Source organism: Canis lupus, chromosome 2 (assembly GCF_003254725.2).
Source record: "Canis lupus dingo isolate Sandy chromosome 2, ASM325472v2, whole genome shotgun sequence".
Taxonomy (NCBI): domain Eukaryota; kingdom Metazoa; phylum Chordata; class Mammalia; order Carnivora; family Canidae; genus Canis; species Canis lupus.
The window spans coordinates 40,750,244-40,774,890 of record NC_064244.1 but is presented as its reverse complement, the minus strand read 5'-3'; the positions used below and the strand labels follow the sequence as shown (position 1 = coordinate 40,774,890).

General features: G+C 40.0%; 3 protein-coding genes across 3 annotated transcripts; 2 read left to right on the top strand and 1 right to left on the bottom strand.

Annotated features, from left to right (window-relative positions):
* Positions 1 to 326: 326 nt before the first annotated feature.
* On the top strand, positions 327 to 12,985 carry C2H5orf46 (chromosome 2 C5orf46 homolog). The gene is made up of 4 exons (XM_025448194.3): positions 327 to 468; positions 4,557 to 4,692; positions 8,828 to 8,884; positions 12,770 to 12,985. Exons 1-3 carry the CDS (start codon positions 399 to 401, stop codon positions 8,874 to 8,876), a joined length of 255 nt encoding a protein of 84 aa, XP_025303979.1. The 5' UTR covers positions 327 to 398; the 3' UTR covers positions 8,877 to 8,884; positions 12,770 to 12,985.
* Positions 12,986 to 20,488: 7,503 nt separating this feature from the next.
* SCGB3A2 (secretoglobin family 3A member 2) lies at positions 20,489 to 24,109 on the bottom strand. The gene is given in 3 exon segments (XM_025446861.1): positions 20,489 to 20,592; positions 20,595 to 20,726; positions 24,058 to 24,109. Coding segments are annotated over 3 exon segments (288 nt in total).
* Positions 21,627 to 21,952, top strand: LOC112660041 (dynein light chain roadblock-type 1-like). Its single transcript, XM_035713711.2, has one exon. It carries the CDS (start codon positions 21,655 to 21,657, stop codon positions 21,943 to 21,945), a length of 291 nt encoding a protein of 96 aa, XP_035569604.1. The 5' UTR covers positions 21,627 to 21,654; the 3' UTR covers positions 21,946 to 21,952.
* Positions 24,110 to 24,647: the final 538 nt, after the last annotated feature.

Genomic DNA, 24,647 nt, shown 5'->3' with positions numbered 1-24,647 from the left:
AGCATGGAAAAACAAGCAGAGGGCAGAAGGAGGGCGGTAGGCACACCTTATCAATCTGATTTGTGGCCTGCTCCTTAGCCCTGCATAGTAACTGCCTGATAGCCATCAAATCATTGATGCTGCCATTGGAACTACCTCTAACAGGGTTACTGTAGTGCTGTTTATAAAATACACATTACAGAAAGCAATAGGGTTTTCCTTTACCTAAGTGAAAAACTTAGGGTTTAAAAGATAGGGCAGGGTTCATTAGTAGAAATCCAAGCGCAAGCTGTGCAGATATCTTGCGTAACAACCTAAATTCCACAGCAGATGATGTCACCTATAAAGGCCCTATAAATGGAGCAAGTCTTGGGGTGCATTTGAGCAGGTTATCTGCACCTGTACTCAAGGCTGCAAGCATGGCTGTCTCAGTGCTGCGGCTGACGATCGTCCTGGGACTACTCATCTTGATCCTGACTTGCCAGGCCGGTAAGTGCTTCCAAGAGCAGCCCATGCAATGTGGGGTAGTTAGCCAGGATTAGAGGAAGGTGGTGGCACTGATCCAGAACTCAAAGAGGAAAGAGGGAGATAGGGCTTTGGGCAGTGCAGAAAGAGCCCTGGGCAAGAGGACAAGAGGCAGATCTTCTAACAAAAAGAAAGTAGGATTTGTATTCTAATGTGCTTCAGTGACAGCCTCTAACCTCAGCAAATGTATGAAGTTTGGAATGATCTTTTTTCTTACATATTCATGCAATGCAGTGACACTAATATATTATAAATTTTTTGACAGCCGAGGGGGTACTTATTTTTTGATGATTCTAACTAACAATGTTCAAAGGTAAAGAACATATACCCTGGAGTAAGTCTCGTAAATCTGGCTTTACCACTCATCAGAAATGTGACTTCAGGCAGGTTATTCAACCTCTCTGGGCCTCACGTGTTAAAGGGAGTATCAATAGTTAACTTTCATATAAAGTGATGAAAACTGAAGAAAACTGAATAAGAGACAAAAGTCTGGTCCTTAATAAGCACCTGCTAAATATTAACTGTTATTGTTATCATATATTATCTCATTTGATTCTCATAAAAATCCTTTTAAGTAAACATTCCAAGTTTTATCACTTCTCCTTCAGCAGGTTAACAAAGCTTGCAAAAGGCAAGTCACTTGGGCATAGATACAGGTAGAAGTGACATGCCTGGGACTGGAACCCTGGGTCCCTCGATTCTGTCCATTATGACCAAGTGCCTACTTCTTTCGTGTCTGTTCTGAGCATGTAGGGGACTACAAGGCAGCTTGAAGATTCTCCTTAATTTATTTTGGGCTTGCAGAAGAAGGTAAGCTCTTGACTTGTCTTTATTCAGAAGGATAGGTCAGAAAACTACAGCCAGTGCAAGTAATTTAGTAACAGAGCCCTTTGAAATGTTCTGCATGTAACTTGTCAGAACTCCACATCGTCAGCCAGCCACTGTCCACCCGCAGAACATACAGGCAGACTGCCACAAAGACGACCTCAGACACTAATGTGTCTATCACCTCCTGAAGTCATCACCACAATAAAGGGAAAGATGAGATGGCAGCTTAAGGACCAGTCCCCAGCTCCATGTCTCATGACTCTGAAACTAGTTAAATCAGTTCACTGCTTTGAACTTCAGTTTCTTCATCTGTAAAATGGGATAACAATCAACTTCACCAGATCAAGTGAATATACCCTTGTTATCACTTTGTAAACCATGAACACTATATAAATATCAGCAGGAGTGTATTTTTTCAGAATTTTGTGATTACCTTGACAGAAAACCTCAACCAAGTAGTTGATGTAAATAAAGACTAGTCCATATTATACTTGAAAAGAAAAAAATATTCTACTATTGGCTTTGATATTTTGTTTCCAGTATGTCAGACTTCTTCATTTTTATTATTTTTATTTATTTTTCTGCTTTTCAACATTTTCAAATTTCTTAATTCCTTAACTGCAGTTTTTAATTTTCATAATCTCCTAAAGCACCAGAGGAAAAAAAAACTATGAATCATTTTGTTACTATTATTACTAATATATTTTATTTATATATGCACCCATTATTATGGACATATATCCATAATAATGCAGCAGTTATTTATTGTGGGTTTACCAAGGACCTGGTACTGTGATAAGTGGTATACACATGATATGGATATATAGATTTGGGTATACACATACGTATGTGATACATATGAAGATATACAAAATATCTTCCGATCCTAAACACAATGAGAAAACTGAGAGTGGTTAAGTATTGTGTGTAAGGTCACATGATGGATTTTTTTGCTGAAGACAGGAATCAAACTCAGGTATACAGGACTCCAAAACACATGGTCCACCATACTCTGAAACTTCTTATTTTATTTTATTTTATTTTATTTTATTTTATTTTATTTTATTTGTTTATTCATAAGAGACACCGAGAGAGAGAGACGCAGAGACACAGGCAGAGGGAGAAGCAGGCCCCATACAGGGAGCCCGATGCAGGACTCGATCCTGGGTCTCCAGGATCACGCCCTGAGCCAGAGGCAGGCGCTAAACCACTGAGCCACCCAGGGATCCCACTCTGAAACTTCTTAATATAGATGTGGTTCAAGGGCTGGGGCTAAGGATCCAATCTTCACACATACTCCAAACCAGGGATCTTTGCATATTGAAAAGTTAGCATTTTGCATCATATTAAAATAAAACGTCAGTAAAATCAACTTGTTATGCAAGTAAGCATAGAGCAACATGGGGCAAAAGGAACTCACCTTTCATGCAAAGAATTGCTGTTTTGTACCTCATAAATGTCTTCAGGGGAAAACTGCTCAAGGATAGTATTATATCATGTTTTTTATTTACCAAATCTGGCAACACTACTTGTGAAGCTACAATAACACTAAAAGCTAAAGGTCCCACTTCATCCAAACACCGGAGTCCAAGAGGGAGGCCACTTGAACCTGCTAAATGCCACTCTTCATTATTTTTAATCTCCTGAACCATTTAGACCATAAAGCAAAGCCAATACCCCCCAAGGGAACTTGCATGTCCCCAGCTTCACTCTCTGGATCCTTGGTCCTCATTTAATGGGCACTTGACTAAGAGTTAAGAGTGAGAAACCTGAATTTAGAGTTCCATCCTCTCTTCCTATTTGTGAGATCTCCTGCAAGTCACTTAATCTTTTCAGTTTCCTAATCTTTTCAGTTTCTTAGTTCAATTTCTTAGTAAGTGCATACCCCATAAGAATGGTCAAGGGTAAAATCACAGGGCATTTGTAAAGTCCTGTATATCCTATTTACAGGACTAGTCCTGTAGTCCCATTTACAGACTATCAAATGATATACAAGTGATAGAATTTCTCCTTGTCATTCTTATTATACTGCTTTCAATCTTATAACATACTTGTGGTTAGATCATAACTTTTCTATCAAAGGCCATATAGCTCATATTTGTTTTTGTTGTTGATACCTTGTATTTTATAAGTATTCTATGTTTGTTGTAGAAAAATTAAAGAATATAAAGAAACAAAGGTATCTCCACTGTAAAAAAAAAAAAAAAGGCTATGCAGTTCAGCACAGAGTGCTTTTGAATCCAGATTTTAATACCAGTCAGACATGGGATTGACCTCTATTTTGGTCACTCACTAACTCTGCTTTGAATTGGCTCCTCAAACACTCTCAATTTCAACTTCTTAACTTTTAGCTTGACATAGTTTTGCTTAATAGGGCTGCTGCAAGAATAAAATGATGTAACAGTGCATGCAGATCACCTGTCATAGGTCTATCCTTAACAAATGCTACCCATTATTATGTCACCATTATTATCATTACCACAGGCTGGGGACTGCATGGAGAAAAATACATTAAATGGGCATTCTGGGGGCGCCTGGGTGGCTCAGTGGTTGAGTGTCTGCCTTTGGCTTAGGGCATGATCCTGGAGTGCCAGGGATCGAGTCCCACATCAGGCTCCCTGCATGGAGCCTGCTTCTCCCTCTGCCTGTGTCCCTGCCTCTCTCTGTCTTTCATAAATAAATAAATAAATAAATAAATAAATAAATAAATAAATAAAATCTTTAAAAAGGGGAGGGCATTCTGGGGGTGCCTGGGCTCAGTTGGTTAAGTTGCTGACTCTTGATTTCAGTTCAGGTCATGATCTCAAGGTAATGGAACCGAGTCCCCTGTCAGGCTCCTCACTTTGTGCAGAGTCTGCTTGAAATTCTCTCTCCCTCTGCTCACTCTTGCACTTACATTGTCTCTCTAAAATAAATAAATAATCTTAAAAAGGAGGGGAGGGCATTCTGGGATTTACTAGTTGCTTAACTCTGGACAAGCTACTAACTTCCATGAGCTTCAGTTTTCTCAAACAGAAAGGAAACCCACGTCTACCTAAGTATCAATATATGTCGTTTTTAAGAGTTAGATGATACAAGTGAAGACTTTGTCCAGGCAGGCATTAAATGTTCAATAAATATAGCTGTTCAATAAAAATAAGCTGTATAATTAATGAGGGGATACAAAGTGGTCTAGGGCTCCCTTTATTGCTGAGAATCACCTGAGATTCTGTTCTGTTTTTCAGATGACAAACCAGATGACCAGCCAGATGCCTCAGACAAAAAAACAGAGCCAGAATTCCCCAAATTCCTAAACCTTTTGGGCACAGAGATCATTGAGAATGCAGTGGAGTTCATCCTTCGCTCCATGACGAGGAGCACGTAAGCACTGAGACAGACCTTGCTTTTGTCCAGTTTGCTGTTGGTAATGACCACATTGCATTAAAATGAATGAGAAACAAAATTGTGCATGACAATATATTATTTGAGTTGAAAAGTATTGCCCTACCTTAAGATAAATTTGCATCGCAATGAATTTTCCTAAACTCTTTTGGAGTGTGTACATTCCCAACATGTAGTTCCATAAAATATTTTTTATCTCAGTGCCAGTGGGGTAGGAGCACTAGACCAGGGAATAGAAAGCCAGGTTCTGGTCTTCACACATGTGCTACTTGACTGGGTGAACTCCTTCTCTGAGTGCCTCAGTTTCCTCATCTGTAAAGTTAAAAGAATAAAGGACCCACCCAGTCCAGGCACGGTAATTCTTTGGTGAAGATGGTGGGCAGTGACGTGTTCATTAGTAAGAGGTGTGATGAGTCCTGCCTTTATCTTCTAGTTTGAGAAACTGAAGAGGGTTAGCAGAGGGAATAGCTGATCTCTTTTCAGAGACAATCTAGAGAACCTCTCATATGAGTATTGATCATGAGGGATTGCCATGGTGGCAGAGCATATAGCCCAGAATCTTCCCAGGGTTCCCTACCTGCTTCCAAGCCCCTGTGTCCAACTCCTAACACATCTTACTCCAGTCTATACACAGCTCTGATTTTCACTTCTACTTTGCCCTATTGTCATTCCACCCACAGTCATCTCCCTACTTTCAGCTTTCCTGGATCCAACCTGCTCTGAATTTCCAGGCATTTTCAATCTCCACTCACTGAGTCTCTCTTTCAAAGGCCCCAAAGCAGAGCTTGACAAAGTGTGGTCTAGAATCTCCTGGAGAACTTGTACAAAATGAAGTTTCCTTCATCCCGTCTTGCATCTTCCTAGGGCAAAGCTAGGGATATGCTTTTTAACAAGCTTTCTGGTGATTCTGATAGCCCATCAATTTTGAAAGCTCTCCATTAGATGCTCTGCACTACATGGACCTTAAAGGTCCACCTACCCTTTAAATTTTTATTCATATTTGTGTAAATGTGCATCTTGACTTTTGTTTTAGGGAAAATGCTTCTGACTTCTGTTCGATTCTCAAAAGGGTCTATGACCAATAACAGATTAAGAAACACTTCTACAGAGAAGTAATCAAGGGCCATGTTGTAATCTCTGATTTGCTTAAATCAATATGTTATCATGTGGATAGGCAGGATTCTGCATACCATCCTCATGCACAAACTATTGAAACTCACAGATGTTTATTTTTGTATTGTTATTTTTCTTATTATGATTGCTTTTGCAACCACTGAGTTCCTGGGATTGTTAATATAAACAAAGAGGAAACCCGCAAGCAAGCACAAAGTACTTATTGCACTCCTGTTGAATATTGTTACAAAGCACAACAATAGCAATGCAAGGAGTTGAGATAGTATTTCTTTTTATTTCTTGCCTGGGGAATTCCCCAGATGTAAACTGGAACTTTTTTTTCTCTGTTAACCCTGAAAGCTCATTATCTGAAATATAAGACAACTGATGTCAGCTCTGGGTTTGGGAATGGCAGCTTGACTTCAACCATTTCCTCTTTTCCACATTGTTTTCTAAGTAAATGATGTTCTTTCTGTTTCTGGAATTTAAAACCACCTCAGGCTCTCTGCCCTTGCTTTCATTTCTGCCTAAAATGCTCTTTCCTTCTCTCGTGACTAGTGCTTTGTCCTGTAGCTCATCTAAAAGTCACCACCTTGGAAAACAATTCTATTGCCTCTCTTATTCACACTATCTTCTCTCATTCCCTATAGTTCTTCTCTCTTACTTTACCTTGTCATAGTGTCGTTATAATATATATCACCATCTTTATTTATTTTTAATCATGTAGCTATATGAAAGTGGGGACCAGATCTATCTAGTTCATGGCTCTAACACAGTACCTTACAGATTGAATGAGACATTCAGAAAATAATTGTTGAATTGATTAACTAAGGAAAAGTATCTTAGAGATCAGATCTAAAACCCATTATTGCAATTTGACTGAGAAAGCCTGAGGGATCTTTGTTGAAAGACACAGCAGTCCTTGCTCAAGGGAAAAATCTAGCCGTCCTTTCTTCCAAGGGAAGACCATAAATATAATGGGGATGGGGAATGGGAGGAGACCATCAAGATGTATTCTAAGTCCTTAGACACAAAGTAGGGGCAAAAACTGGGAAGGACAAATCCCTTGTAGAATGTAATTCCCTTGTCAAAGATTTGCAGTCCTTATGGTAAAATGACATAGCAAATGCAGTGATGACTAATATGCTAACTAAGATAAATGTCAGCAAATCATCTCAGGTAATTTCTAGAGAATGAAGTTGTCACTGACAGCAGGATACTTAGGGAAGAGTTTATGGCAAGGATGAGATACAATTTGGGCCTTCAAAGATAAAATGAGATTTGATTAGAGAGAATGACAGGGATGGGGGAACTTTATAAAGATGAGAATTTTCTTGATTTACTCTAATATATCTGATGTGTAAGTACTGTGTAAGGCACATAATAAATACCATATGAGTGCTTTTCAGGGCACTGACTAGAATAGCTCACTTTCTCCACTCTGGATTAGAGCTATGTTGACTGGATTCTGGTCACCATTGTCTGAAAAACATACATATTCTTAATTCCTCTGACCCCTCAAGAAGGTTCCAGTCTTTGTGAATTTCCTCTCACCTGCTGAATTTCCATGACATATATTTTCCTGTTTCCTCCCTACCTCTAGCCATTCTTTTGCATTCTTTCTGACTTTTCTTTATGCATCTGCCCTTAAACATTACTCCTTGAAGCTCCAAATATAGCCAGCGTGGGTCTTCAGATGGGCAATATTATTACCGGATCTTTCCTGCTTGTCACCACCTTTCTTGAATCACTGAATATTCTACCTCTAAATTTTTTTGCTTTATCATTGTTTTTCTTCAGCTCCACTGACTAGCTGGCCTAGCAGAGTCCTTCCTCGCCTCTTTCCTGAGCTCTTTTTATTATTTATGGTTGGTTCCACTGTTTCTGTCTGTCCTTCCTCCAAACCATCCTCTACTCATTGTCAGATAACAAAAACACAAGTTGGGTTCTATTACTGCTATGCTTGAAACCCTTTTGTGAATTTCCATAGGCTGAAAATCAGAACAAATGCATTTGGCTGATGTTAAAATGTTCTTCCCTGAGGCCTGTGTATCTTTCAATCGCGAATCTCACTCCTGAGGTCAAACGCCTGATGCCTCAATGACAAACGATTTGTTTCAGAATTGGTCATGTTTGCATAAACCCCCAACATCCTTGCACATGGCTCTTCGCTGTGCCAACAAGGCCTTACGAGGTAGACTTGCTTGTTTACCTAGCAAGTCTAATCATTTTTTCAAGTCCAATTCAAAGACAAGCTCTGTGAAGACATCACAGACCCCTACAATTACAGAATGCCGATATTTATACTCTGGATTTCCTAATGCTTTGTAGGAACCTTCATGTCTGTTTTCTTTCCCCCTCATTGTTTTCAATTGTGTCTATTTTCTCCACTAGACTATGAACTCCTCCAAAGGCCATAGATTAATCATTTTATCCTTTCAGCAGCTACCCTGCACTCTACCCTTGAACAGTATAGTTCTTCTAGTATTAACTCCTGATTCTAGAGATCTCAGTTTTAGACTTTGCAGTTTACCAGCTTTGTGACTTGGACATGTTGTTTAATCTCTTTGATCTTTAGAAGTTTTTTTTCGTACATAAAAAGATAAAAATTCATTCATTTATCCATTTACTATTTATTTAATGCAAACATTTATTAATTTATACTATATGCCAGGCACTGTTCTAGGTGCTGGGGATATATTACTAAACAAATATACCAATATATCCGTCTTATACAGTTTATATATAAATAGACACCTAATGAATAGATTTTTTTTGGCAAATTCAAAGAGGTAGTTGTGCAAACAGATAATTCACAAACTACAAGCTGTTATGGAGGTATTGAATTTATGACACTTATTATGGCACTTATTTATGACATAGGAAAATCTACAGAAGAAAACTGGCTCAAATATTTTAAGACATCCTAGTGATTATCCTAACATTCTTATTTAATCTCAATCCTAATTTATTTTTTGTCTTTATCTTTTTTCTTTTCAAGAGGATTTATGGAATTTGATGATAAACAAGGAGAACATTCAACAAAGTGACTTCCCAGGTGACTTTTTTTTCAAAGATTTTATTTATTTATTCATAAGAGACAGGGGGTAATGCAGAGGCAGAGGGAGAAGGAGGCTCCCTTCTGAGCAGGGAGCCAGATGTGGGGCTGGATCCTAGGACCCTGGGAACACAACCTGAGCCAAAGGCAGATGCTTAACCAACAGAGCCACATAGGTGCCCTCCCCAGGTGATTTTAACTTACAATTTATAGCTAAAATAATAGCATACTGAACAAAGGGTCTGTCTTATTTTATTTAATTAATTTGGGCATCCCTGTGCCTACCTATAAGCAAAAAAGGTGTATTTTTTTGTGTTTTTGCATTTGTTTTTGCTGTAGTTTCTTAAACTTAATTTTAAATACATATTTTTTTATCATCATAAAGTCACAGACCTAATAAGATTATCTTAAGAAAGGAGGCACAGCTGCAGGGTGCAACATGTAAGCACTGGGAGTTAGGAGACCTGGTCCTGCCCCAACTCTGCTAGTCACTTGCTTTGTGTGCTTGGCACATGAGGGGATTGTGTGCACTAAAATATAAGGGCCCATGTAACTGTGCAATTAGTTACTTATGAGAAGAGTGAGATTTGCTGAACCTAATTTCAGGAGAAAAGACTAACAAACTCTCTAATCTCACATAGTTGGATTTATAGTTGTCTCCCCTTATCTGTGAAGAATACATTCCAATACACCGGTGGATACCTGACACTGGATCTCATTGATACTATGCTTTTTCCTATATATATACATACCCGTGATAAAGTTTAATTTACAAACTAGGCACTGTTACAGATTAACAATAATAACTAATAATAAAATAGGAGAATTTTAATAATATACTGAAATAAAAGTTATGTAAATGTGGTCTCTCTCTCTCTCAGAATATCTTAGTGTACTGTACTCACCCTTCTGATGATGATGATGAAGTGAGATTATAAAATGGCCCCATGATGAGATGAAGTGACACAAATGACACAGACATTGTGATATAGCATTAGACTACTATTGATGTCCTGACATTATGTTAGAAATAAGATCGTCTGCTTCCAGACTTCAGTTGGCTGTGGGTAACTGGAATTGTGGAAAGCAAAACCATGAATAAGGGGGAACTAGAAACAATATAGTTTGAGTGCTCAGAAACACTCACTGGTTCCTTATTCTATTCTCTTGGGAGAATGGATATTGAAATACAAAAACAAAAAAAAAAAAACAAAAAAAAAAACAAAAAAAAAGAAATACAAAAACAGAAATGATATAGCTGAGAACAATTATTTTATGAGTAGCTAGCATAAACAATACATACTCTGCTTTAAGCATTAAGCTAAGTGCTGTATATATAGTACCTAATTTCACTCTAACATCACTATAAAAATGAGTATTGTTATTCTTTAATTTTATAAGTAAGGATTATGACCAAGTCACTAACATGGCCAAGTGAGAAAGGGAAGAGGGAAAGATTTGAACTCAGGCAGCCTAATTCCAGGTTGTGCATTCTATCACTATGCAGTAGTGCTAGTAAATAACAAAGAACAGTGCAGAAGGAAGCAGTTGAAAAGAGTGAGCAAGCTGTGTGATCTTACACATGCCTTCAAGGTGCCCACAGAAACAAAACACCACCCCTTTGGTTAATTGAGTTATCTTACATGTATTTCCAGGAAGCACGGTCTTTCCTAACTCTATTTCATATCTGATCTAGGAATGCTCCTTTTCCCTATTGTCTCCACTTTATGACCTGAGTGTTAGTAATGTCGGCTCAGCAAGTTACTATCATATTACCCAGGAACTTAACCTATTCTTTTCTGTAAGCTTCTAAGGACAGAAATCAGTTCTGGGCATTGGAATCAAGACATACTCAACCCAGACCCCCAAACCAGCTAAGCTTCTAAGAACACTCACTTACGCTTGCATTTCCCATTTCCATCTTCTCAGAGCACAGCTTACCTCTTGTTGCAGGTTCCAACCCTCAGCTGGTTTATTCAGAGGCTGCTGGCACGCACCTCTACCATTGGTACCCACACCCTGAATCCTTGGAATTCTACACCAGCCATTCAATGTGGGAGATAGTCCAATAGACAAGATGCCATTAAGGAATATAAAGAGCAGAAGAGATGGAGAAGAAAGAAGTTCAAGCTGTTGAACTTGTCTGCTCTTGGTTGTGCAACCCTGGGGAGGTCACTTGGCCTCCCTGAGTTTCACTTCACTCCTTATTAAGGTCAAAAATTTAGGGAACTTAATTGTTCCAGACCTTAATGCCAGAATTTTAACTGCATATAAAAAAATGTTGAGTAGGTTCATGAACCAATTGTGCATGCTCTGATGGGCAAGGAGGAATGGCTCAACTTAGGGACATAAAAAAATGGGCTAGGGAGAGGGAAGCCTCTAAGGCCAAGATCAAATTTTGAATGGTTTGATCAGGAGTATCTCTTTAAACCCTAGTGATTATGCATGTAATAGGTAGCTTTAAAAGTTGCACGTGTATGATAATTGCCACATCTAATCAAAAGCAAGTCACCACTTTAGAATTAAATGACTCACAGCATTGCCTATTTCTCCAGTATAGAAAATAGAAAAGATGACCAAAGTTCTAGGTTTGTCCTAAATTAAGATAGACAGACGGATAGATACATGGATACCCCATCTTTCTCCTATAACACATGCCCCTTTCTTACAGACTCCTTTAGTGCTTATTTAATCTGCACTTACTATGTGTCAGATTCTACCTATTTCTATCAAAATAAATAATGATGTCCAGCCATTGAGAAGTTGACAGCGTGGGCTATCATTTAGCACAACTTACCCCAGGACTCTGGAGGGAAATTAAAGTCATGTATAAAAGTGCCTTGGACATGCCTTGGAGAAAGGAAGTAAGGGACATGTCTGGAGAGAGCGGTGAGCACTTAAAGGGCTTTACAAAGAAGGTGAACTTCTGTACATGTCTCAGATGACTGATAGGACAGAGTCTCAAAAGCAACTCATGCAATAGTTGGACACTTAATCTGAGACCCTCCCAACCTCTGCTTGATCACATTGGTACAACTTCCTTATGTTAGTAGCCTTAAAACTTATTTCCTATTGTCCAGCATCATTTGAAATAAATCATAGGGATTCAAGTACCCTAGTGTCTTAAGTCACTAGACATCTTAAGGTATAAATTTTCTTCTTGTAGTTAAAAAAATCTGATGAACCTCACTAGGCTATTGTCAAAGAAGTAAAAGTTGGGAAAGTGCTTCATGAATTCTTAAATTCTAATTATGTGTTTTGAATTAAGAAAAAATATACTATGTACTCAGTAGATCACATCTGTAGAGTTGTTGAGTCAGAACTTTCTGAGGGACCTGGGAATAAATACATTTTGGGGTGGGGTGGAGGGAATAAATACATTTAATAGGAAATCCTCATGCCGTTGAAGAGCAAACTACAGTTGGGCATGACATTCCTTAATATCCACTCCATGATGTCTTATGGGAAAAATTTCTTGTTGAATTTAGAGAAAGAAAAATTTGCCTTCCCTAAAAACTACTTCTTCCTTTCTGATTGTAAGATTTATGTAGCATGGTCTATTCTTTTATTTTTTTTTTCCTGTCTATCCAGAAACTCAAACTAAAACTGATGACTCACTTTATCCCTAAATTTAACCTATGAGCATCCTCCCTTCATCTTTGTTGCTGATTCTTGCCACATATATCTTGCATTTTCATTTTTGTTGTCGTTGCTTATTTCCTCAAATAGTATTATGGTTGATATCATTATAAATCATTTCACATTTTAAAGTGCAGAGACATAAAAATGTTAGAGAAAAGATTAAAAACTTTTTGTTATTTTTCTTAAATATTAAGCCCTCTATAGTTGGTAATTGTTTCCCTCTATCTGGCTTGTGTTTCTAAGGACACACCCCACAAGGTTCCAGAATAACCCAAGGGCAGCCAATCCTGCTTTTCCAGTTCTGCTTCAAGAGTCCTCCAGAGCAGAGGCCCCAAAAGCAGCTCCAAGCAAGTTCTCAGGATTCAGGACCTGGTTCAACCAAACACAACTATTTTGAACATCCTGACTTAGCATTCTTGCCTCTAGAAGTCAGAATAAATGTGTCTTCTTAATGTCACATATCCTAGTCAACTGAGGAGATTTTTGTTGATGGTACCAGTAACTCTCCTGAGCATATTTAAAGTTTTTAATGATGCAAAAAAATATAAAATATACAATTATTATTAACTACAATAACCAAAGGATGGTTCAAAATAAGGAAGCTAAAGCCCAGATAAAGTAACAAGTCCAAAGTCACAGTAAATGACAGAAGAAGAATTTGAACCTGACTCCAAAGAACAAACTCTTAGCCCTACAAATGTATGACATTTCACAGTTAAAAGTTTCACATGTCCTTTTTGGAAAGTCTTTCAAATATATCTGAGCCCACTCTCCTGGACTAAAAACCAATCATTTTTTTAAATTAACAAGCCTATTACTATTCCAGAGAGTCTTTATCATTCTCATAGAATAGCAGAGTATCAGGGATGGAAGAGTCCTGGAAAAGTCTTGTGCAGCTCTCATATTTGTTCTACCACCTGATTACACAGAGGCAGGTACCCAGTAACCATTGCTATGGTTCTTGCCAACTTGGTCATAGAGGAGGATTAAACCCCTATAAAACCTGACCTATCTGAGTCGGAAAGATTCTCCCAGAATTATTATATGGACAGTAAGACCAGACTGAAATCATGGAACATGATGATGATAATAATCATGGCAGTGTTCTAGAATAAAGGATCTCTCTACTTCTATTGAGTTCTCAAGAGTTGTGCTGGGTTTGGCCTTTCCTAAGCATTCTCACTCTAAAAGGAACACCAGTGTTTCAATAAATATTTTGTTTGTCTTGCTTCCTATTTTAATAGCCAAAATTTGTCTTCAGGCAACAGAAAGGACCTTTAATAATATAGATAACTACACAAAGAGTAAACACCTACAAAATACCAAAAATACGGAAGGGAGGGGCAAGATGGCAGAAGAGTAGGGTCTCCAAATCCCCTGTCTCCACCAAATTACCTAGAAAACCTTCAAATTATCCTGAAAATCTATGAATTCGGCCTGAGAATTAAAGAGAGAACACCTGGAATGCTACAGTGAGTAGAGTTTGCGCTTCTATCAAGGTAGGAAGACGGGAAAAAAGAAATAAAGAAACAAAGGCCTCCAAGGGGGAGGGGCCCCGCGAGGAGCCGGGCTGAGGCCGGGGCCAGTGTCCCCAGGACAGGAGAGCCCCGTCCCGGAGACGCAGGAGCTGCACCAACCTTCCCTGCGGAAAGGGGCTCGTGGGGAGTTGGAGCAGGACCCAGGAGGGCGGGGATGCCCTCGGGCTCCCGGGGACAGTAACAGACACCTGCGCCCCGGGAGAGTGCGCCGAGCTCCCTAAGGGCTGCAGCGCGCACGGGGGACCTGGTGGGACCCGGAGCAGCTCGGAGGGGCTCGGGCAGAGGAAGAGGCTCCGCGGAGGGGGCTGCGCGGTTCCAGGAGGAGCACGGAGGGCTCCGGCGGCGGCTCCGCGGAGGGGGCTGCGCGGCCCGGGAGCGCGAATCCACCAGCGCAGGCCCCGGAGCACAGGGCGCCGGGACACAGCCCAGGATCCCGCCTCCCCCGGGACAGGCAGAGGCCGGGAGGGCCCAGGACAGCGAGGACGCTCCTGCCCGAGCTGAGCAGATCAGCGGCCCCGCCGCGGAGCCTCCAGGCCCTGCAGACGGAGAGCTCCGGAGTTCCTGCGGGGGCTGAATCCAGGGCTCCAGAGCTGGCCCCGCCACTAGGGCTGTTCCTCCTGGGGCCTCACGGGGTAAACAACCCCCACTGAGCCCTGCACCAGGCAGGGGCAGAGCAGCTCCCCCAACTGCTAACACCTGAAAATCAGCACAGCAGGCCCCTCCCCCAGAAGACCAGCTGGACGGACAAGGTCCAGGGGAAGCCAAGGGACTTAAAGTACACAGAAGCAGAAGATACTCCCCCGTGGTTCCTTTTTTTTTTTTTTTTTTGCTTTTTCATTTGTTTCCTTCCCCCACCCCCTTTTTTCTCCTTTCTTTCTTTTTCTTTCTCTTTTTCTTCTTTTTTTTTTCGGTTTTTTTTTTCTTCCTTTTTTTCTTTCTCTTTTCTTTACTTCTTTCTCTCCTCTCTTTTTCTCCTTTTCCCAATACAACTTGCTTTTGGCCACTCTGCACTGAGCAAAATGACTAGAAGGAAAACCTCACCTCAAAAGAAAGAATCAGAAACAGTCCTCTCTCCCACAGAGTTACAAAATCTGGATTACAATTCAATGTCAGAAAGCCAATTCAGAAGCACTATTATACAGCTACTGGTGGCTCTAGAAAAAAGCATAAAGGACTCAAGAGACTTCATGACTGCAGAATTTAGAGCTAATCAGGCAGAAATTAAAAATCAATTGAATGAGATGCAATCCAAACTAGAAGTCCTAACGATGAGGGTTAACGGGTGGAAGAACGAGTGAGTGACATAGAAGACAAGTTGATAGCAAAGAGGGAAACTGAGGAAAAAAGAGACAAACAATTAAAAGACCATGAAGATAGATTAAGGGAAATAAACGACAGCCTGAGGAAGAAAAACCTACGTTTAATTGGTGTTCCCGAGGGTGCCGAAAGGGACAGAGGGCCAGAATATGTATTTGAACAAATTCTAGCTGAAAACTTTCCTAATCTGGGAAGGGAAACAGGCATTCAGATCCAGGAAATAGAGAGATCCCCCCCTAAAATCAATAAAAACCGTTCAACACCTCGACATTTAATAGTGAAGCTTGCAAATTCCAAAGATAAGGAGAAGATCCTTAAAGCAGCAAGAGACAAGAAATCCCTGACTTTTATGGGGAGGAGTATTAGGGTAACAGCAGACCTCTCCACAGAGACCTGGCAGGCCAGAAAGGGCTGGCAGGATATATTCAGGGTCCTAAATGAGAAGAACATGCAAGCAAGAATACTTTATCCAGCAAGGCTCTCATTCAAAATGGAAGGAGAGATAAAGAGCTTCCAAGACAGGCAGCAACTAAAAGAATATGTGACCTCCAAACCAGCTCTGCAGGAAATTTTAAGGGGGACTCTTAAAATTCCCCTTTAAGAAGAAGTTCAGTGGAACAGTCCACAAAAACAAGGGCTGAATAGTTATCATGATGACACTAAATTCATATCTCTCAATAGTAACTCTGAACGTGAACGGGCTTAATGACCCCATCAAAAGGCGCAGGGTTTCAGACTGGATAAAAAAGCAGGACCCATCTGTTTGCTGTCTACAAGAGACTCATTTTAGACAGAAGGACACCTACAGCCTGAAAATAAAAGGTTGGAGAACCATTTACCATTCGAATGGTCCTCAAAAGAAAGCAGGGGTAGCCATCCTTATATCAGATAAACTAAAATTTACCCCAAACACTGTAGTGAGAGATGAAGAGGGACACTATATCATACTTAAAGGATCTATTCAACAAGAGGACTTAACAATCCTCAATATATATGCCCCGAATGTGGGAGCTGCCAAATATATAAATCAATTATTAACCAAAGTGAAGAAATACGTAGATAATAATACACTTATACTTGGTGACTTCAATCTAGCTCTTTCTATACTCGATAGGTCTTCTAAGCACAACATCTCCAAAGAAACGAGAGCTTTAAATGATACACTGGACCAGATGGATTTCACAGATATCTACAGAACTTTACATCCAAACTCAACTGAATACACATTCTTCTCAAGTGCACATGGAACTTTCTCCAGAATAGACCACATATTGGGTCACAAATCGGGTCTGAACTGATACCAAAAGATTGGGATTGTCCCCTGCGTATTCTCAGACCATAATGCCTTGAAATTAGAACTAAATCACAACAAGAAGTTTGGAAGGACCTCAAACACGTGGAGGTTAAGGACCATCCTGCTAAAAGATAAAAGGGTCAACCAGGAAATTAAGGAAGAATTAAAAAGATTCATGGAAACTAATGAGAATGAAGATACAACCATTCAAAATCTTTGGGATGCAGCAAAAGCAGTCCTAAGGGGGAAATACATCGCAATACAAGCATCCATTCAAAAACTGGAAAGAACTCAAATACAAAAGCTAACCTTACACATAAAGGAGCTAGAGAAAAAACAGCAAATAGATCCTACACCCAAGAGAAGAAGGGAGTTAATAAAGATTCGAGCAGAACTCAACGAAATCGAGACCAGAAGAACTGTGGAACAGATCAACAGAACCAGGAGTTGGTTCTTTGAAAGAATTAATAAGATAGATAAACCATTAGCCAGCGAGAGAGAAGACTTAAATTAATAAAATCATGAATGAAAAAAAAAAAAAATAAATAAATAAATAAAATCATGAATGAGAAAGGAGAGATCACTACCAACACCAAGGAAATACAAACGATTTTAAAAACATATTATGAACAGCTATACGCCAATAAATTAGGCAATCTAGGAGAAATGGACGCATTCCTGGAAAGCCACAAACTACCAAAACTGGAACAGGAAGAAATAGAAAACCTTAACAGGCCAATAACCAGGGAGGAAATTAAAGCAGTCATCAAAAACCTCCCAAGACACAAGAGTCCAGGGCCAGATGGCTTCCCAGGGGAATTTTATCAAACGTTTAAAGAAGAAACCATACCTATTCTCCTAAAGCTGTTTGGAAAGATAGAAAGAGATGGAGTACTTCCAAATTCATTCTATGAGGCCAGCATCACCTTAATTCCAAAACCAGACAAAGACCCCACCAAAAAGGAGAATTACAGACCAATATCCCTGATGAACATGGATGCAAAAATTCTCAACAAGATACTGGCAAATAGGATCCAACAATACATTAAGAAAATTATTCACCATGACCAAGTAGGATTTATCCCTGGGACACAAGGCTGGTTCAACACCCGTAAAACAATAAATGTGATTCATCATATCAGCAAGAGAAAAACCAAGAACCATATGATCCTCTCATTAGATGCAGAGAAAGCATTTGACAAAATACAGCATCCATTTCTGATCAAAACTCTTCAGAGTGTAGGGATAGAGGGAACATTCCTCGACATCTTAAAAGCCATCTATGAAAAGCCCACAGCAAATATCATTCTCAATGGGGAAGCACTGGGAGCCTTTCCCCTAAGATCAGGAACAAGACAGGGATGTCCACTCTCACCACTGCTATTCAACATAGTACTGGAAGTCCTAGCCTCAGCAATCAGACAACAAAAAGACATTAAAGGCATTCAATTGGCAAAGAAGAAGTCAAACTCTTCTTCGCTGATGACATGATACTCTACATAGAAAACCCAAAAGTCTCCACCCCAAGATTGCTAGAACTCATACAGCAATTCGGTAGCGTGGCAGGATACAAAATCAATGCCCAGAAATCAGTGGATTTCTATACACTAACAATGAGACTGAAGAAAGAGAAATTAAGGAGTCAATCCCATTTACAATTGCAGCCAAAAGCATAAGATACCTAGGAATAAACCTCACCAAAGATGTAAAGGATCTATACCCTCAAAACTATAGAACACTTCTGAAAGAAATTGAGGAAGACACAAAGAGATGGAAAAATATTCCATGCTCATGGATTGGCAGAATTAATATTGTGAAAATGTCAATGTTACCCAGGGCAATATACACGTTTAATGCAATCCCTATCAAAATACCATGGACTTTCTTCAGAGAGTTAGAACAAGTTATTTTAAGATTTGTGTGGAATCAGAAAAGACCGCGAATAGCCAGGGGAATTTTAAAAAAGAAAACCATATCTGGGGGCATCACAATGCCAGATTTCAGGTTGTACTACAAAGCTGTGGTCATCAAGACAGTGTGGTACTGGCACAAAAACAGACACATAGATCAGTGGAACAGAATAGAGAATCCAGAAGTGGACCCTGAACTTTATGGTCAACTAATATTCAATAAAGGAGGAAAGACTATCCATTGGAAGAAAGACAGTCTCTTCAATAAATGGTGCTGGGAAAATTGGACATCCACATGCAGAAGAATTAAACTAGACCACTCTCTTTCACCATACACAAAGATAAACTCAAAATGGATGAAAGATCTAAATGTGAGACAAGATTCCATCAAAATCCTAGAGGAGAACACAGGCAACACCCTTTTTGAACTCGCCATAGTAACTTCTTGCCAGATACATCCACGAAGGCAAAAGAAATGAAAGCAAAAATGAACTATTGGGACTTCATCAAGATAAGAAGCTTTTGCACAGCAAAGGATACAGTCAACAAAACTAAAAGACAACCTACAGAATGGGAGAAGATAGTTGCAAATGATATATCAGATAAAGGGCTAGTTTCCAAGATCTATAAAGAACTTATTAAACTCAACGTCAAAGAAACAAACAATCCAATCATGAAATGGGCAAAAGACATGAACAGAAATCTCACAGAGGAAGACATAGACATGGCCAACATGCATATGAGAAAATGCTCTGCATCACTTGCCATCAGGGAAATACAAATCAAAACCACAATGAGATACCACCTCACACCAGTGAGAATGGGGCAAATTAACAAGGCAGGAAACAACAAATGTTGGAGAGGATGCAGAGAAAAGGGAACCCTCTTACACTGTTGGTGGGAATGTGAACTGGTGCAGCTACTCTGGAAAACTGTGTGGAGGTTCCTCAAACAGTTAATAATAGACCTGCCCTACGACCCAGCAATTGCACTGTTGGGGATTTACCCCAAAGATACAAATGCAATGAAACGCCGGGACACCTGCACCCCGATGTTTATAGCAGCAATGGCCACGATAGCCAAACTGTGGAAGGAGCCTCGGTGTCCAACGAAAGATGAATGGATAAAGAAGATGTGGTTTATGTATACAATGGAATATTACTCAGCTATTAGAAATGACAAATACCCACCATTTGCTTCAACGTGGATGGAACTGGAGGGTATTATGCTGAGTGAAGTAAGTCAGTTGGAGAAGGACAAACATTATATGTTCTCATTCATTTGGGGAATATAAATAATAGTGAAAGGGAAAATAAGGGAAGGGAGAAGAAATGTGTGGGAAATATCAGAAAGGGAGACAGAACGTAAAGACTGCTAACTCTGGGAAACGAACTAGGGGTGGTAGAAGGGGAGGAGGGCGGGGGGTGGGAGTGAATGGGTGACGGGCACTGGAGGTTATTCTGTATGTTAGTAAATTGAACACCAATAAAAAATAAATTTAAAAATATATAAATAAATAAAAATAAATAAATAAAATAAAAACTAATGTTGCAGTAAAAAAAAAAGAATAAAAATAAAGGGGCTTACATGTACTTAGCATGTTTCCAAAAATAGTCACCAACCTATTTAGCCACCATTTTACTGATATGGAAATGGAGGCCTAGAGTGGTCAAGTCCCAACTAGCATCACTAAGCTGAAAAATGCAAAGTCACAATAAGAATATAGGTTTCTTTCATTCAAAACTCCCTTCTAGAAATGTAGATGTTGCACCTTCCTTGAGATTCCTGGACATGCAAACTTTGTACAAGTACATTCAGTAAGATGGAATTACATGTCCACAGGTGAGAAAGGGTTTGTGGGAGTGTGGAGGGGAGGGTGGGAGATCAGGTGATTAAGCCCTGCTTATTGACAAATAAGCCCACAACCTATAGGTACCAGCAGTTTCTTCACTACCTCAGCAGCCTCTGGTCCCAGCTCATTCACACACTTTCTTAGCCCTTCCACAGGTGCTCAACAGAAATGCCGAGAGTTTTCAGAAGAAGCTTTAACAGATCCATAAAGGGGAGAATGTTGTCCACAGGTAAACATAAGGCTTTGTTGACAGCATCTGGCAAACTGTTGGAAAGGAAGGCAGTAGCTGCAGAGCAAAATGGAAACTGAGTGAAATAGGCACAGTCAACTCCTGTCTATGACTGCGCTACTTTCCACCGTGTCCATCAATGGCTCCATTCTAGCCTCACTTGATTTCCCATGAAAACTTCTCCCTCAGGGCCTTTGGATCTGCTGTTCTGTCTCCTTAGAACTTTCTTTCTCCAGAAATGTTATCTCTCCTCAAATGTTACCTCCTCATAAGGTACCATTATCCTCTAACTTCCTTTTTTTTTTTTTTTTTTTTAGCATTACCTAAAATAGTAAATCTCATTTATTTCTTCCCTTCAGACTCTCACTATATGCAGGCTCAATGAGAACAAGGAGTTTATATTTTATTTACTATTGTACCTCATACCTAGAACAGCCTCTGGCATGCAGTAAGCACTCAGAAGATCCTGGTGTTTGACTGAATAGGTACGCACTTTGCATATGGCTATCTCCACAGTTCATGACTTTGAGGAGATTCTATAATGAATCTTCACTTGAGGACATACATGAACCCAACCACAGCCCAGGAAACTGCTCCCAAACACTTCAACTCAATGCTGCAAACATAACTAAACACCAACTCTGTCATGGTTAGTGCAGATATGTAAATGAGTAAGACTAGGATATTCCACTCAAGGAACTTACACAGTCTAGCGGACAATAAAGATCTATGCATGCCACAGTGTGGCATTTGCTGTGCCAACAGTGTGGATAAAGCTCTATGGAAGCATAAGAAAAGGGATGACTAATTCTAATGTGGTAGAGTGTTGGAGTAATCTTCCCAGGGAGATGTTCCTGGAGCTGTGTCTTGAGGTAGATTCCAGGGTCACAAGGTAAAGTAGGGGAGGTACATTTTAAAAAGGAACAAAAATAACATAGGTATTGAAATGTGGAAATGGGGCGTCGCGAAGCTACGGGATCGGTTGGAAATGGCAGAGGTGGAGGAGACACTGAAGCGACTTCAGAGCCAGAAGGGAGTACAGGGCATCATCGTGGTGAACACAGAAGGCATTCCCATCAAGAGCACCATGGACAATCCCACTACCACACAGTATGCCAACCTCATGCACAACTTCATCTTGAAGGCCTGGAGCACCGTGCGTGAAATTGACCCCCAGAATGACCTCACCTTCCTTCGAATTCGCTCCAAGAAAAATGAAATTATGGTTGCACCAGATAAAGACTATTTCCTGATTGTGATTCAGAATCCAACTGAATAAGCCACTCTCTTGGCTTCCTGCGTCATTCCTTAATGTAATAGCCCCTAAGAGTGATAATATTAATCATGTCAACCAACTAGCAGGTGGAAATCTCCTTAGAGCCTACTTAGACTGATCCAGTGCCCAAAGTCATAAAAGTATCCCTCTGCTGGCCAGTCACCCTTGAATTCTTGGGAGGACCTTCTTTCCTCGCCTCCAGATTTTGGAGCAAGAGCTTTGAACAGCCCACACACCCTGCTTCCTTCCATCTGACCTTCAGTTCACTTTGTCACCCTTGGAAAAGTCTGTTTTTCTTTAACTAAAAATAACTAAAATGCTTAAAAAAAAAAAAAAGAAAGAAAGAAATGTGGAAATGAAAGTGGCCACACTGCCTGGTGAGCCTTCCAGAGCAGCTGGAGTGCAGAATTCCAGTGACGTACGCATAGGTGAGGGAAGGAGGTAAGGCAGCAAAACCCAGGTGAGGTCAGATTTTTCAGAGCTTTGAATGCCATACTAATGAGTTTCAGACTTTTTTCCCAAGGGCAATGGGGAGGTATCAAGGCTCTTTTATGGGACAATTGCATTTTGTATCTTTGGCTTTAGAAAGATAACTTTCATATAGAATATGGGAGGGAAAGTGTAGATAATGAGAAAAATACATACAACATACATTTTTACAAGATTCATGTGCAGATATGTAAACACACATGCATGAGCACACACATAAGAACACGTATCTTCAGAGTAAGAACCTGCCATAGTTCATTTTCCTTTGGGATCCTTTTCATTCCCCATTCAAATAGTACAAGTGGAGTCTATGCATCTATCTTCCCTTCATCTTCTACCATCTCTTTTCCCTTCTAAATTGTTTCCCAGAGGAGGGATATTTACTTCCTTCCACCCACTTTTCTTTTTTTTTTTAAGATTTTATTTATTTATTCATGAGAATACACAGAGAGGAGAGAGAAAGAGAGAGAGGTAGGGACACAGGCAGAGGGAGAAGCAGGCTCCATGCAGGGAGCCGGATATGGGACTCGATCCCGGGTCTCCAGGATCACGTCCCTGGCCATAGGCAGCGCTAAACCGCTGAGCCACCGGGGCTGCCCTCTACCCACTTTTCTTTTGTCACCTCTGTCTGTAAACACATGCCATTAGCCATTAAGGACAACAAAATAGCCAAAACTGGTGAAGTTACAAATGGGTCCAAAATTTCAGAAAAAGCGCAAGCCAAAGTTGCCAATGTGGGTGTGGACAGCACCAAGTTTCTCAATTTTAATCTCCCTACTTATTTCAAAGGTTTTGGTGAATATCTTCTCTATGTATACTTATATACTTCCAGGGGAAGACCCTCAAGGCTTTCTGTTCTTTGAGCAGTGGCCATCACAGTGCATTTTGCAGATGCATCCAAATACATCTTCCTGTAGTTAAAAAGACTCCATTCAAAAAGAATGGATCAGTTCCCATTCTTCTCCAAGAATCCAACTTCCATATGTCACCTAGAAATTGAACTGTTCTCCCCTCAGTCCTCCCACAGAGCTCTATATGCCTATGTCTCTGCTTATTAGTCTAGCATCATAGTGACTTCTGTCTGAAGAAGTCTTATCTCTCCTGTCAGACAAGAACCTTGTAAACAACCATTGTGTCTGATTCATATCCAAATCTTCCAATGCTTAGCCAAGTGCCCAAAGGTTGCAGCCATTCAGTAAATATCCATTGACTGCATGAATAGATAAATGTAGCTGTGTCTCAGGAAAAACCACCTGGCAACTGATTACAGATGATAGAAAGAATGACTCCATATAGTTTCAAAAGAAAGAAGTTACAAAGTGAGATTTTGACTCAAGATTAATAAAGACAAGAAAAACTATGGTGACAATGTTCCAGAATGTTGACCTTTAGCATGAGTTGGCTACTTTCTTAATGTAGGATTCACTAAGGATAGTACTTCTATTGGGTTAGAGTTTGGTAGGCTGGAGTTGGGGGTAAGTGGTGGCTGCATCTGAGATCCCTTCCAACCCCCCAATTCTATGGTTCTAAAACTCCTTTCGCTGTCTTCCCCTGGGAGCCTACACTTACTGATTACATTCCTATTAACAGAAAAGTAGAGAAGTGTATGTTCAGGTTACTTATCAGAGTAAGTGCAAATGCTGATGGTCACCAGCAGAAACACAGTTACCAACTTCATGTCAGGTTTTCTGTGATGTTACTTGGAGTTTAAAATTGAACTGCAAAATGCAGTGAATCCACTGAGCTAGTGGCTCCACTTACTGTACAAAGTGTGACAGCTGCTTTCTGCACTTGCACACATTTATATACTAGTAATGACCTAAATTTCAGTCACTACCACTTAATTCACCATGAAGGTCATGTTTTCTCACTAACCAAATTGGAGTTTCTTCCACTTCCCCTCATGTTCCCACAGCAAACAAAGCCCTAACTTGAAGCATTCTTAAAGACCTCTCATAAAAGCCCTACCAGTGAGAGCAGATAGCTCTAACAGTCCTTCTCTTAAAAGAATATTGAAAGAAGGGGAAGTTTTATATTGGGATTAAAAGGAGCAAAGGTTCTGTTTTCCTTCAGCTTTCTATTCATTTAAAGTTTGCAGAATCACATTACTTGGTAAGTACCTAGTCGTGGAAGCAATTAGGAGATTCCATCAGCTGTAGTATATACAGACTCAGCTTCATTGCCTTTAGTGCTATCTTTTTCTAGAATTTACCTCC